At 36.9% G+C, this 16,649-nt stretch overlaps 1 protein-coding gene across 1 annotated transcript in view; it reads left to right on the top strand.

The window, feature by feature from the left end:
- LOC126248248 (1-phosphatidylinositol 4,5-bisphosphate phosphodiesterase eta-2-like) overlaps positions 1-16,649 on the top strand; it is a 551,756-nt gene that overhangs the window by 399,771 nt on the left and 135,336 nt on the right. The window contains exons 4-6 of the mRNA XM_049949098.1: positions 6,322-6,451; positions 6,545-6,660; positions 16,032-16,189. Of these exons, the coding sequence (XP_049805055.1) occupies positions 6,322-6,451; positions 6,545-6,660; positions 16,032-16,189 (404 nt within the window). The remainder of the gene's footprint in view (positions 1-6,321; positions 6,452-6,544; positions 6,661-16,031; positions 16,190-16,649) is intronic.

Here is a 16,649-nt window from a genome sequence, read left to right as displayed (position 1 = left end):
AACAGAAGCTTTTCAAATGTGGTTCTACAGAAGAATGCTGGAGATTAGATGGGTAGACCACGTAACTAATGAGGAGGTACTGAATAGAATAGGGGAGAAGAGGAATTTGTGGTGCGACTTGACAAGAAGAAGGGACTGATTGGTAGGTCATGTTCTGAGGTATCAAGAGATCACCAATTTAGTACTGGAGGGAAACATGGAGTGTAAAAATCATAGAGGGAGACCAAGATGAATACACTAAGCAGATTCAGAATGATGTAGCTTGCAGTAGTTACTTGGAGATGAAGAGGCTTCCACAGGATATAATAGCATGGACAGCTGCATCAAACCAGTCTTTCGACTGAAGACCACAACAACAACTACATCTAATGAATTGTGGGGTAATTCTCTTAGTAAATCTGAAACAACTGACAGGTTCTATCATTTCATCAAAAATTCAGTGAATATATTGAAAAATCCTTCCCCAAAAAGAAACTGAAGTGCAAAAACAATAACAAACCAAAAACCTGAGTTACAGCTGGCATTAGGGTCTCCTGTAACAGGAAGAGAGCTTTACGTAAACTTTCGAAAGTAAACAGTGGTCCAGAATTTTTAGCTATTTCAAAATATATATATATATATATCAGTTCTGAAGCACATTATAAAAGGAGTTAAATTAAGAGAAAATGACCAATATATCAGGGAACTGTCAAACAAGACTAAGGTGTAATGGAAAGCTGTGCAGAAACTTACTGGGAAAAAGGAAACTCATGAGAATATTTCTCTGTCCCATATTGATGGCCTTAATACTGACCTATATTTAGTTGCAGATTTGTCCAGTTTGTACTTTGCTACAACTGCTAATTGTTTTATGACAAAAATTGCTAAATTGCATGAGCAGAACCCACCCAGGCACTTGCAAACTTCGATATCAACAAAATAGCATGTTCCTCAGTACTGCTAATCAAGATGAGCTAGAAAAAATCATAAGCTCATTAAAAAATAACAATTCAGCAGATGTTGATGAGATCCTTGATTATATAATAAAACTATTAACGAACTTTATTCTCACACCATTATCAGACATTTGCAGGTCCTCACTGTCACAGGGCACTTTCCCAGATCTGCTAAAACTGCTAAAGTCCTACCTCTTTATAAGAAAGTTGACTTCCAGAAAATGTAAAATTATAGACTTTGAGCATTGCTGCCTGGTTTTTCAAAGATAATAGAACAACTCTTCCTCCATTGGCCAAAAAAAAATTTCCGCCAGAATAATATAATATCAGTATGGCACCATGGTTCCACTGAGACTGCTAGCTTCCATTTTGTCAACCACATCTTAAGTGCAATAGACAGTCACTTCAAAAGTTCAGGTATTTTATTAGGTTTAACAAAGGCCTTTGATGTTGTAGAACATTCCGTTTTGTTTAAAAAAAACTTGATTGTTATAGTGTGTGAGTGGTGTCAAATGAGTGTCTGAAATCCTACTTAATTAATCAATCTCAGGTTACAGAAGTCCAACACAGACACACTAACACTACATGGAATTACCTTTCATAGTGTATCATAGGGCTCTGTTTTAGGACCATTCCTTTTTCTAGTATACATTAATAATCTGGCCTCATGAATTAGTGAACTCTTCTTGTGTGTAAACTATGTGGAATCAGTACTATTTGCAGATGATACCAGTCTGCTTATTGAGGTAAAAAATAGTAAAGATCTTGCCACTGCTGTAGGTGTCACCACAGATCAAGTTTCACATTGGTTCTACAGGAACAGGCTTGTCTTAAATCACAAAAAAAATGGTTACTCTGCACTTTCACCCCAGTGAAATAAATATGCTGAAAAACCAGCAGTTCACATGAACAGCCATGAAATTCAGTATGTCACTGTGACAAAGTTTCTAGGCCTTTGCCTGCAAGAAAATCTAAATTGGAACTCTCCTGCACATCTTTAACTCCCAACTCTCTAAATTAACATATGCAATCAGAGTAGTATCCAACAATGCTACTCTTGGAACTGTAAAAACTGTGTATTTTTCTCGGGCTCACTCACTATTAAGAAATGGTTCTTATCTTTTGGGGAAATTCTCCTCTTGCCGTAGCAATATTCAGGAATCAAAAGACAATAATCTGAATAATAAAAAAAGTTTGTAAAATTATGTGAGTAACAAAGTAGAATAGTTGCCTAATACTATTGTACTGTAAAATATGCCCAACATTTTGATGTATGTACACTCCTGGAAAATGAAATAAGAACACCGTGAATTCATTGTCCCAGGAAGGGGAAACTTTATTGACACACTCCTGGGGTCAGATACATCACATGATCACACTGACAGAACCACAGGCACATAGACACAGGCAACAGAGCATGCACAATGTCGGCACTAGTACAGTGTATATCCACCTTTCGCAGCAATGCAGGCTGCTATTCTCCCATGGAGACGATCGTAGAGATGCTGGATGTAGTCCTGTGGAACGGCTTGCCATGCCATTTCCACCTGGCGCCTCAGTTGGACCAGCGTTCGTGCTGGACGTGCAGACCGCGTGAGACGACGCTTCATCCAGTCCCAAACATGCTCAATGGGGGACAGATCCGGAGATCTTGCTGGCCAGGGTAGTTGACTTACACCTTCTAGAGCACGTTGGGTGGCACGGGATACATGCGGACGTGCATTGTCCTGTTGGAACAGCAAGTTCCCTTGCCGGTCTAGGAATGATAGAACAATGGGTTCGATGACGGTTTGGATGTACCGTGCACTATTCATTGTCCCCTCGACGATCACCAGTGGTGTACGGCCAGTGTAGGAGATCGCTCCCCACACCATGATGCCGGGTGTTGGCCCTGTGTGCCTCGGTCGTATGCAGTCCTGATTGTGGCGCTCACCTGCACGGCGCCAAACACGCATACGACCATCATTGGCACCAAGGCAGAAGCGACTCTCATCGCTGAAGACGACACGTCTCCATTCGTCCCTCCATTCACGCCTGTCGCGACACCACTGGAGGCGGGCTGCACGATGTTGGGGCGTGAGCGGAAGACGGCCTAACGGTGTGCGGGACCGTAGCCCAGCTTCATGGAGACGGTTGCGAATGGTCCTCGCCGATACCCCAGGAGCAACAGTGTCCCTAATTTGCTGGGAAGTGGCGGTGCGGTCCCCTACGGCACTGCGTAGGATCCTACGGTCTTGGCGTGCATCCGTGCGTCGCTGCGGTCCGGTCCCAGGTCGACGGGCACGTGCACCTTCCGCCGACCACTGGCGACAACATCGATGTACTGTGGAGACCTCACGCCCCACGTGTTGAGCAATTCGGCGGTACGTCCACCCGGCCTCCCGCATGCCCACTATACGCCCTCGCTCAAAGTCCGTCAACTGCACATACGGTTCACGTCCACGCTGTCGCGGCATGCTACCAGTGTTAAAGACTGCAATGGAGCTCCGTATGCCACGGCAAACTGGCTGACACTGACGGCGGCGGTGCACAAATGCTGCGCAGCTAGCGCCATTCGACGGCCAACACCGCGGTTCCTGGTGTGTCCGCTGTGCCGTGCGTGTGATCATTGCTTGTACAGCCCTCTCGCAGTGTCCGGAGCAAGTATGGTGGGTCTGACACACCGGTGTCAATGTGTTCCTTTTTCCATTTCCAGGAGTGTATATAAGGTTTACTGATATATATAAATTATTTTAATACATCCTTCCACAGATCCTATCCTCAGGGATGGGTAAAAAATATATTTTGACACACACACACACACACACACACACACAAACAAAGAAATACACACACTCTGTCTTTCTGAAGAGTCATCAGGTGCTTTTTGGTAACTGGAAGTAGCATAAAGGACTTGATGAACATTATTTGTTTAGCCTGACTCCATCAACAAGTTTCATAAATGAAACTGAAAATATTTATTGAAATTCCAGAGATAATACTCGTGTAAATCCTTAGAAGAGACATCTTTGTCATTTCTACACAGTATTACTTTTACACTCAGTTCTGTGATACGTATGACTGGCTTTTTCTGCCATCTGAATACATAGTTTAGCCCTGATTAACATCCTTATAACAGAATCCTGCTCTGCAGCCATGAGTGAAAGAAGGTATAGTAAGAAAGGAGCAGTAAATATTTGCCAAAAGAGCTTCTTCTTTATATAACAGAAGAAGTACATGTACAATTTTACCACTTATATTTCTTGTACAGTCATCCCTTGAGAGTATCTGGTCTCTTATGAGACCCAGTAACTTTGCACATCAGCTGTTTTCTTTGTGTCATTAGACTAAAATTAATTTCCATGTTTTTAGGTCAATTGCTTACAGCTGCTTAGCTTTACACCAACGGCTGCTACTCTCAGCTGTCTCTTAAAACTACTTGCAGATTCTCACCTGATGTGAGAAATGTCATATCACTAGCATAAAGAACATTTCTGCAGGCCATATTGTTTCAGAGATCATTAATATACACAATAAAGGAAAGTGGCTCAAGTACAGATACCTGTCAGATTACTCTGTTTATTTTCATGGGTTTTGAGCTCCCATTGTTAATGTATACTAATGGCTGCCTGATATTCAGGTAAAACTCATTAATGAAGTGGCTTATCAACAGCACCGTTATATCCTAGCTTTTCTGTAATAATATCATGTGAGCCACTCTCAAAAGCATTGCCTAGTGTATATGTGTACCACAGGTGGTTACTCCCTTTTGCCAACCATTATGGATTGTATTTAGCAGGCTTTCAGCTGTTTTATGGATGATAATTTTGCACTAAATCCAGATTGGTTTTCACTTAGCTACAGTACTTATAGTTTTAAAATGGCTTTAAATCTATTTATGTACACAATTCTCTGTTGTTTTTAACATAATTGGTACAATGGTTGTAGTTATCTGCTATCACCCTTTTGGTAGCTGAAATTTTAAGCCACTGTGGGAAAGTTCCATCATCAAGAATTCCATTTATGAGATAGAGTAGGGTCATAGAGATTTCATTAATTATAAAAAAAATTTGTTGCTGTCCTGGAGCTGCTCTGTTTACTTATAGATTTGGTAATTTCTCTTGGAGTGATTCTTGTCCATGTCAATCTTTCTGTTATTGCACAACACAGTTGCAAAACTAGTTTCTGTGTCCGTTGTACCATTATTTTATGGTACGAGAGAGACTGAAATACAATAGAGAGCATTACAATCAATTGGGATAGCGTTTTGTGCCTTACCATGTCTTTCCGCCTTTTTTAATGTTCTGTACTCCTGGACATTTATTACTGAGATTTAAGATTGAGATTTTCACTCTGCAGTGGCAGATTAAAACTGTGTGCCGGACCGAGACTCGAACTCGGGACCTTTGCCTTTCGCGGGCAAGTGCTCTACCAACTGAGCTACCCAAGCATGACTCATGCCCCGTCCTCACAGCTTCACTTCTTGCCCGCGAAAGGCAAAGGTCCCGAGTTCGAGTCTCGGTCCGGCACACAGTTTTAATCTGCCAGGAAGTTTCATATGAGATTTAAGATGTTTTCCCTATTTGGTTTGCTTTCACTCCTCCACTTTCAGACTTGTAACTTTTTAATTCTTCTTGTTTGCATTCCAATTAGAAATTCTATCTTTAACCATAAATGGAAGTATCCTAATTTTATTTAATCATGGGCTGTACCATTTCTTTGTATGTTGTGGTTTGTGTCTATTGCTAGTGTGGCATCTTTTATAATAAGGAGACAACTGTTTTCCAAGTTAATTTTTATGGCTGATATGAACGTAGAGAAGCACTCATTGGCAGTAATACATTTCTCACTTGTAATTAGGGTTATATCAGGCAATTTTATAAGTTTTAGTTTGTCTCCTGTTCTTTCAGTGCTCTCTCTGTTTATACCTCTATTTGAAAGTTTGTACTCAAAGTTGCGTGAATTTGTTGAGTCAAGTAAGAGATATGAAAAGGTAGGGCAAATACAGTAGGAATGGTTTTATTCAGTTCATTAGTTATTCTAATTCTGCCCTCACTATTGAAAACTAAAGAAAAAACTGTCAGTGCTGTATTGTTCGGATTTAACAGTTTAGATTCAGGAGACATGATTCTAAGCTTGAGTTTTTGAAATTTTATTTTGTAACATTTGATGCAAATTCATGAGGTCTAAGGTATGGCATCATTTCTGATCAGTTGTTTTTCCTGACTGTTATACAAAGAAATCTCAGTTTTGTTCAATTTAATGCTGATCCTATGCAGCCCTTAAAGTAATAATGCACATAAACCTTAGATATGAAAATTGTGCAAATATTAGTGCTAAAGTCAGTCCAATGTATTATGCCTAGAATCTTTGGGTTAATAGGAATTCACATTTTTTTTTCTCCTAGGTGGTTAAAACAACAATTTCAAGAGGCAGATGAAGATGAAAATGGTAGCTTGAACTTTGAAGAATGTCTGAGACTTTTAAAGCAGCTGAATGTGAAGATGGTGAAATCAGAAGTAAAGAAAAAATTTGAGGTATAATTAGTTGGCACACTTTACTGCAGTTTATTGTGATTCCTGTGAACTTCAGCACTCTTGCATACTAAACCACTCTTCTCACTTTTCCAGATTGCCAATACTAACAAGAACTTACGAGATGGAGAACAAGTTTTAGATTCAGAGGAGTTTGTTGGTTTCTTCTTCAGCCTCATGTCAAGAGAAGAACTGAAGCCATTATTTATTAGGTGAGTACATCATAAGTGTTCAGTAATAATATAATCTAGAAATCTCTCTCTTTGTGTGCCCATATTCTGCAGATTCTGTGAAACTAACCAAGGGAATAAAATAAAAGTATAAATGTCCTCCTCTACTGTACATGCCATTATAATAGTATAAATAAAGCTAATACATATAATAGGCCCTATGCATAACCTGGCGTAAGTGACATTACATAAGCCACATCTTTTTAAGTAGCAGTCAGACAAATATTAGGACTAATACTACTTTTCATATTGTATATCACACACCTTTCATTTTGACAAGCACACTACTCTAATAAAAACTTTATTTTAATTTCTATAAAATTGTTAATGTAATAAACAAAACAAAGTAGTATTGTGAACACAGTCTGTAATTACCTAGTATTCATTGAAATGCTAGTCAAATATCTTCTGCTCACTGAGATTAATCCTGAAGGCTTACTTCATTCATAAAGGCTGTAGGAAAAAAAGAATCACCAACTGTGTATTACTTCTAGTTTCTTTGTGTACGTGTGTGAGTTGAAACATCTTTTTCTGTTTTTGAATGGAGAGGGGGCAGTATGCTGAAAGCTTTTATTTCTGAGTGTCTGTATCCCTTCAGAAGTTTCATTAAACTGATGCAGTCATTCTGAGGACTGTATATGTCTTGTAGTACTGAATACCGTGATTAGTCTGAAACATTGTGTTGTTTTCAACAAACATTGTGTGTTTAAGTTCTGTCACATGACTATAATTCTCTCTTCTTTTAATGAGTTGCCAGCAGGTTGTGCGGTTATTAAATCCTCAGCTCACTATCACACCTCATTTCTGTCACACATTAACTTCATCAGCTTGTATGCTATTCTGCACAACAACATTTTAGTGCATAAAAGAGAAAGGAGAGATGCAGTCTAAGGCAACAGTTTTTATTCCTCATCATTTTAGGAAAGTATTCTTTGGATGGCTACTAATTTTATTTCTGGGATTCAATTAATTTTTTGGTTTTTACTCTCCATTTTATAGATTTGTAGCAATTTGTTAACTGCATGAAAAGACAGCTAGTACCAAAATTGAGCAAATTATCATCAATGATAGCAAAAATGTTAGAGTTGTCTGCTAGCTAGTTAACTAGTAACTATAAAAATTGTAAATAAAGTGGAACATTTCAATGTAGCAAGCAGCTTTTGCAGAAGAGAGAGATCACATAAAGCCTCGTGAATATTTCTCGATACCTGCTTAAACTATAAAATAAAGACAGATTTTGATTAATTAAATGAGGAGTGCTCTTCTGAAAGCCGTTGTGTTGAATGAAAAAGAGATGAACACAATAGTCAATCAATTTACAAAATTCCAGGAAGTACAAAAACTAAAATTTTCTTGTCCAAACTCTAGTGTCTTCTTGATAAACTTAAGAAAGAAAGGAAGCAAAATATTATCATTGCAGCTGATTTCAATGTAAAGGTAGTAAGTCATGACAATAGCTCAAACCAGTTTATTGACTTAATTCAGAACTCTGGTTTTAAACTAAATTTTTGTGAAGTCACTAGAGAAAATGCTTCTTCAACCACTTGTATAGACAACATCTTAACAAAATGCATGCTTGACAGTGGAAACAAATTCTGTTTAGACTTAGGAATTTCTGATCATTCTGCACTGTTAATTCAGCTGCCAGGAATAAATAAACCAAATATTAAAGGAAAGGTTCTATGAAAAGAAACTTTTGTAATAATAACTCGAATCTGTTCTGTGTCAAAATAGATGCAGTAAAATGGTCCATAGATAATAGTGCATCAAGTACTGAGAACTCTGATAAATTTTTAACAAGTTTTCTCAAGGTATTCAATGAATCATTCCCACCTAGGATCTGGCATTGGAAAGCCAAAAGTAAATTGGATTACTCCAGGCTTAAAAATATCTACTGCAAGAAAACATGAGCTACATAAAAACCTGAAACACAATAATTGGCTATGTAGACATTAAAAAGTTGTATTTAAAAGTGTTGTTAAAAGTGCCAAAAGAATTTAAAATGATATGTTCATTTTAGGCTATAAGAATAAGTCTGAGGCAGTATGGTCTGTTATTAAATCTAAGTTAGGTACAACAGCTGACCACCAGGTAATTTCAAAAATTAAACAAAACAACAGCACTATTTTGAACCCTGTTCAAATAGCTCACTGCTTAAATAAATTTCTAATAAATGTAGCATAGTCTAATGATGGTGTGATTACTTATTAAAACAGTGCATATTTCTTTGGCATGAACCCAAATAGTGCCCTCTTGTGACAAAAAGTCTGAACCAAAGATGTAGAAAATGCTATTTTGTTCTTAAACAACAAAATGTTGCAAGGTGGAATCAAATACCCACAAAGTAATCAAATTTGTGTATAATGAAATAGCACACTCTCCATCTTTAAATGATTAATCAGTTATTTGAGCGAGCCAACTTCCCTTGTGTACTTGAGCAGGCAGAGGTAAAACCACAAAAAAAAAAAAAAAAAAATCAGGAGAGCGTATGAGAAATTAACATTCCATCTACATCCTGTGAGTGTTAGCCAAAGCATTTGAAAAATAACTATAGTCCTGATAACTAATTTTATTGTGAAACATGATGTTATTGTCAGGAGCCAATATGGGTTCCAAAAAGAGAAAAGCACCATTAATGCAATTAATGGAAAAAAGCTTATATTGGACAAAAGCAATAAAGTGGCAGGGATCATCTGCGGCTTTACAAAGGCATTCGAGCCAGTGAATCAATCCATGCTGTTTCATAAACTAGACAGATACAGCATCAGACAAAATGCTCTGCAGGAACTCAGGTCTCATCTGACAGACAGAAGCCAAGGGTAATCATAACATCTGATACCAGAAATTATGCCTCTCTATGGGATACAATTTTACAAAGTCTCTGTGGGATACAATTTTACAAAGAGCTCCTCAAGGCTCAATCTTAGGGCCAATCTTGTTTCTCATTTACATAAATGATTTACCTGTCAACATCTGTGCCCAACGAGTCATGCTTCCCAGTAATACCGCAGTACTTATTGAAAAAGAAAATGTGAGGGAAATTTCAGATGGCATAATAAACATGCTAAATAGCTTAGATACATTGTTTCAACAAAATGGACTTAAAGTTAATATTTCCAATACCATTTTTTTTAACCCAACAATAAGAAATGGATGACGCCAGTTTTGTACATAAAAATCAAGTTATGAAAGGATCTCAGTCTATCAAATTCTTGGAAATGACCTTGGACAACAATTTAAGCTGGCAAGGGCACAGATTATTTAGCTGCTAAATGAAAGAACCCCGCTTTTGCAATGGAGATACTGTCTAGTGCACCAGACATAAGCAGCAGGAAAGTGGTGTACCATTGTTGTATTGAATTCATAATTAGATATTGTTTAGTTTTTTGGGGGGAATTCAAACCACATGTCACAAATCCTGCTAATGCAAAAAAGGATTGTTAGGAAGATGTGTGACCCTCCTGCTAATGCAAAAAAGAATTGTTAGAAAAATGTGTGCCCCTCCAAGAACATCATGTCACCCATTATTTAAGAATGTAAACATATTACTCATCCCTGCATTGCACATATTTGAGATTATCATCTTTTAACATAGCAATTCTGAGGTAAATGAAGAAAACCATTTCAGACATATGTACAACACCAGACACAAAGAAAATGTCATGCTTCCAACACATCATTTAAAACTCTACCAACAGATGCCTCAGCACATAATAATAATAATAAGTCTTCAATAAGCTCAAGGGTAGAGATGTACTGAGTATGGAGATAGATTCATTGGAGTGAAAACTGTGTGATCTCCTAATGGAAAAATTCTACTATTCATCTGAGAAATTCATGAATGATGAGATGAGCATATGAACAGTGTAACTACTTAATATCATAGTATTATGTTTAATATTGTATGTATAAAATAATGTCTGAAAAATTCAGACATTAAGTACTGGCACATCATGAGAAACACAATTTAATAATATTATTGTAGTCAACATAAACCTGTGCTGGTAAAAAGTAGTGTAAGAGAATTATACAACTATGTATATCATAAATCAAAAATTGACATGTCTCTTATACAGTACACTCAGATGACCTGTAAAATGTATGTCATGAGATCTATGAAATATAAATACAAAAGGGTATAAGATAAGCTTTTGAAACAAGTAGATTCAAACTAAATGTCATAAACCATCTGTTACTGGTTTGGTCATCTCTTGTTCTGGGGAGACAGAATCCTTCATCAGGATGCTTACACCCTTGGCAAGTATCATCATATCTGTCTTATTATTTATTTAAATTTGGATGCCTTTAATGTAAAGGAGTAGAAGTGGAAGAACCCTAGTTTATTGTTAACTTCAAATTATTGATGAAACACTATATTGCTGTGCAACGAGGCATCAGTAAACCATTTGTGTAATGGTTCCTTCTGTTGTAGTTCTGAAAGAAAGAGAGGCTGCAAGAAGGCGATTAGAAGGAGACAAGGGGCTGATGGTTTAGTGTTAGATGCTTCTCTCCCTTTTTGTAAATTTATCTGTTTGGATGTTAGTTACATGAGGGCAGTCCATACAAAAACTGCAGCTACACCATATTATTCTTACCCATGATCAATATTAACTTCAGACATATGATAATCTCATTTTTAGTTATCTGAATATCAGTGGTTACATTTTACAGCAACTATTTGATGTATATTCTCTGAATTGCGTCACGAAGATCTATGTCTTCATCTACATCTACAACTGTGCAAATCACTGTGAAGAGCATGGTGAAAGTAACTCTCAGTGTACCATGTATTCTTCCCATTCTATATGTGCACAGAGACCAGGACCACTGACTGTTTAAACCACCATAATCTTTTAGCCACAATCCCTGTGGGTGTGATACAAAGGGGTATGTAGTATAATCTTTAATTCGTCACTTAATACTGGTTCTTTAAACTTTGTAGTGGGCTTTCATGGGATATCTTCAAGAGTCTGGCATCACTTCCATGACATGTTTCCATGAATCAGACATTATTTTTATTTTATTTTATTGTGAGTTCCATTGATCCCGAAGCATTAGATTTGCTAGGATATGGAACAAGTCAGTGTTTTTACAATATTCACAATCTGGAATTTTTCATAAGATTTGCAGTAATTGACTTTCCAGCACAACCACAAACTTCCATACAGTTGAGTACAATATGATAGATTCATGGTATCACTAATATCAGCTAGTGTTACAGCATAATACATGAAAATCAATAAGGTGTATAAACAACAAAATGTCAGAATTAATTTTCAACATACACAATGAGACATCCATATTAGTAATATGTTAACATTTGAAAACCAATATATTTTTTATGACAAGAAATAATTTTTATTTATATTTGCACTATATGGAACATCTTAGTTATACAATAAAACTACACACATATGCACTCATTTATCCCAAAAAATTAACTAATTGAGCAGAATGAATTTTGAAACAGATATTGTTGTAGTTTGCCCTTGAATTTCAATGTTTCAAGAACAAGAATTTTGCTGTCTCTAGATGGAGCATTAAAAATCTTTCATTCCAGAGTAATTTACTCCTTGTTACACAAGAGCAAAGTTTTTACCAAGAAAAATTGCCAGACACCTTTATGTCTTGAGAAATTATTTTATCTAGGCAACCAGTTTTGGCATCTCAATAATGTCACCTTCAGGCCCCTATGTATTCCATATATAGACAGTCAGATATATCGATACTTGCACAGCTGGAGCCATCAATATCTATCTGGATTCCATGAATTCATTTTTGCAGGGTTTACATCAAACACTTGACAATAATAATTTACACATTGAAAGATATTTTATGATATCACATTGCTTAATCAAAGAAAGTTTGATAAAGTTATTACAGACATCAGGAGGTAAGGTATTATTGTCAGTACAATGAAATTAATCTTGGACACAATTTTGTAATTAATTATTGAGATATCAAATATGCTTGTTTACAGTCTTACTATTTAATTTTCTTGTTTTGTATCTCTCTATTGATAAAGAGATTTGAAATCTGCTAAACCATAATGATTCAAATGTGTTTTTTAAAACTGGGCGTCTGCCTTGTTCCAGTTTCCTGTTTTCACAGCTGGTAAGAAAACACTTTCCTTTCTGACACTTACTGTCATTATCCTTTTTCTTTTCAACTGAATATGCTTTGTATGCACATATTCATCATGCTGCTGCAGTGTGATGCAAATAAACATTTGTAACTGAAGATTTGTGTTTGTTAGTTTGCTGATAATACTGTTTACATGAGTGCTGTTGTATCTTTTTCACATAAAGCTGTGACTGTGCTCTACTCCAGTAGGCTATACTATGCATGTTGGAGTTAAAATGACTAGAATGATTCTTTCCAACTAATATCTGAATATGTTACCAATGGACTTGAGCAGTAAATGGCCTTCGGTATACTCCCAACAGCTGTAAAATGACAACTGCTCAGAATTAATGCAACCCAGAATTTTGCACTGAATACTGCAGAGATTTATTTAGTGTGAGAGTTGCATCACATGAAAGCTGTATATCATGTTAATATAATCAATCTGTAACTTATATGGAATATTGAGGAAAATTTATTGATTTTCATTTAACATGCTGATATTTCCCTATAAGATAATCTCACAATTTAATTAGTTAATTAAACAAATAAGGTGTGTCTGTTCCTTCAGAATAGGGGTCATCACACTCTGCACACCACTGGTAGTCCTTACCATCATGTTTGTAGTGAAGCATAAGAACAGTCTCTCTTTCTAATGCCATCAACAAGTTGAGAGTTTTTAAGTAGAGCAGATTTTCTCTCCTTTCAGGTGACTGATTAGGTCAGCTACTGCTGTATAGCACTGGTATGTTGATTAGATGAGCAAAATTTGAATCTTTAAGATATTTTGATTCAGAAGTGAGACCTGTGGACTACTAACAACGACTTCAGTTATAATTTCTTAGTTGTAACTCCATACTGTAATATCAGTGGGCTTCCATAAAACATATCAAATGTCATCTCACATCATATTTTCTGTCTAATATTTCATTAGACTGAATATTATGAAAAGGAAAGTTGCTACTCACCATACAGATTCAAAGATAGGCACAACAAAAGACAACAAAAAGTAAGCTTACGGCCATCAAGGCCTTCATCAAAAATAGATGACAGGTGTGTGTGCGCCCCCCCCCCCCCCCCCCACACACACACACAGGACAGCAGTTACTGGTAACTGGCAGTGTTGCTTCAGTTGCCAGGACTGCAGTCATGTGTGTGTGAGTTGTGTTTGCATGAGTGTGCATGTGTAGCTGTCATCTATTTTTGACGAAGGTCTTGCTGGCCAAAAGCTTATTTGTGACAGTCTTTTTGTTGTGCCTATCTGTAACTCAGTATCTCCACTATATGGTGAGTAGCAACCATCCTTTTCATAATACTGTTACATTCCATTCTGGATTTTCCATTGTTTGATTTCATTAGATTCGATATATCAGCAGGAAGGAGATTCTTGAGGATGTGTAACATACCTGGAAACCAGAAATACACCACTGGACATTAAAATTCTGATCCCCAGACAACTAGTAACTAACATAATCTTTCTTATTGATAGTACACAGTGTAATAATTCTAAATTTGTAGAATAAACAGGGTATACAGGTTGCAAAATTTAATACACACAATTGCTACCTGAGGCAGTAGTAATTGCTCAAACCAGGCTAGGCATACAATTGAACTGAGCTTGGATGACAGGTACATCATTCTGTGATGCCGTTACTGTATGCCAAAATTTTTCAGTCATAGAGACTTGAAAGTGGTGGCATAAAAACCTCTGGGCAACTCACAAGCAGATGTTTTCAATGGATGTGAGATTTGAAGAACAAGGCATCAGTCAAACACTGTCTGTATTGAGGTAAGTCAGCAGAGAACAGGCTATATGCAGTCTCATATTATCCCTTTGAATGATAACATGATGAGATCTTGAAGACAAGTCACAACCACAGGCCTCAACAAGTCAGAAACGTAATTCCAGCTGTCCAAATTACTGGCTGTGTGAACCAAAGGCTATAGTGTTGTGTACCCAATGATCCCATACCATCACACCATATGGATCTATACAATGACTGTAACATGGGTACATCCCTCATGATGCTGTATGCAGAATCAGGACTCATCTGTGGTGCCATTCCTGTTCCAGTGATGCTCTTGGGCTCACCACAATGGGCTAACTTCTCTCTACTTCCCTAGGAAAGGAAGCCACACTAATAATAATGATCATACTGACAATCCACTATGCTCCAGACATCACTAAATATATTTCTGCAAATAAGCCCATTTCCTGGCTCATGGTACCTGATGTGGCTGCAAAGTCTGCACACCTGATCAAACAATATATTGATCCATTGAGGTGCTAGTCACTTGGGGGACATGGGGGGGGGGGGGTGCAATGGGGAGGGGGAGAAGTATTGAGATACTCATTGCAGCCAGTGATAGCAGTGTTTTATTGATAGTGGAAGTAGTCTGGACAACACATGCAATGAACTGGGTTCCCTTACATCTGAACCTCTACTTTCATCCAAAAAATAGTTCATGTTTATGATCCTAGAGCTATTGTTTCCAAATCTGAGCAGTGGTTGCAGAATCATATCATTTCTGATACTATATGGGTGAATGTTCTTCTGATATAGGGGTAGCAAAACAAAGTTATCAATTACTACACATGAAATGATGGCTGAAGACCCTGTAAGGCACCAGATTCCTATAGGCTTACTACAAATGTGATATTATTCTTAGCCCTTAGTTGGCTATTTGCATACAAATTTTGATTTATTTTTTATATATTACTTCATGGTGAGGTATTTCATATGCTGGGCAGCATTCCTGCAACTGATCTCCGTGCATGGGGAGTGTATTTCTTTTGTTCACCTACAAATTTAAATGCAGAGGAGAAGAAATATAACATGTTAATGGAATTGGTTGTATTTCTTGGGGATTCTTCCTTCTGAAAGTTAGACTTTATTATTATAATAAAAGTCATGTTTATTCCTAAAGTAGGAGTTGCTCAGTAATATTTTACTTGCCTAACATGTCATTTAAGTGAAATATGGTTGCACAATAGTGATCTAAAAATTATATGCAGTTTTTGCTACAGTCTCTCTGGAGCCATTAATGACAGTTTGGAAGATGCTACTATAGACTGAGAAATCCTTTTTCCAGAACACAGTTTATGATCTTCATAGTATCATGACTTACTTTGTCTGCATGAACAGTAGTATGTACATGGTAATTTGTGTTGCTAATTTGATAGCATATGTACATTTTTTGAAATTTCCATCATATGTGTTTGTTTACAGATATGCTAAAAATCCTGAAGAAATGGGTGTTAAAGAGCTCCAAAATTTTATGAAGAAAGAACAACATTTGAACAGTGTAACGGAGGAGCAATGTTTATCATGGATTGAGGCTTTTGAACAGTCAGAAATGAGAAATAATCAGAAACTGTCATTTATTGGTAAGAAAAAGTCTACATGTGAGCCACTTTCCTATTAATCAACTTTCATATGAAATGGCCAAAATTTAATCAAAGTCCCAGTATTCTAACACAATTGCAATAGCAAGTACAGCTCAGTCTCATTTCTATCCTACTATAATACAAGTTCTACCTGTACTGTACCCAGAAATATTTAAAGACCATGCCACAAGTACAAAACAAAGGCACAGTGAACTTTTGGAAATCGCACATCAGAACCAACCTGATAAGGGACAAGTCCTTCAAAACCAAATTGCCACATAAACACACAAAAATTCCATGTCTCAGAATTCTCATAATGCCTTTTGTTGCATACCACAAATAAACACAACTACCTTCCATCACTGTGGCAGTCAAATGCTATTTAATAACAATAAAAGTAAAAACAACATCTCTTCACCAACATACATACCCCCATCTGCTTATTTGAGATGATTAAAAT

This window comes from Schistocerca nitens, chromosome 3 (assembly GCF_023898315.1).
Source record: "Schistocerca nitens isolate TAMUIC-IGC-003100 chromosome 3, iqSchNite1.1, whole genome shotgun sequence".
In the NCBI taxonomy this organism is placed as follows: Eukaryota; Metazoa; Arthropoda; class Insecta; order Orthoptera; family Acrididae; genus Schistocerca; species Schistocerca nitens.
Note: the sequence above shows the minus strand (reverse complement) of the source record. Positions and strands in the feature narration are given on the sequence as shown.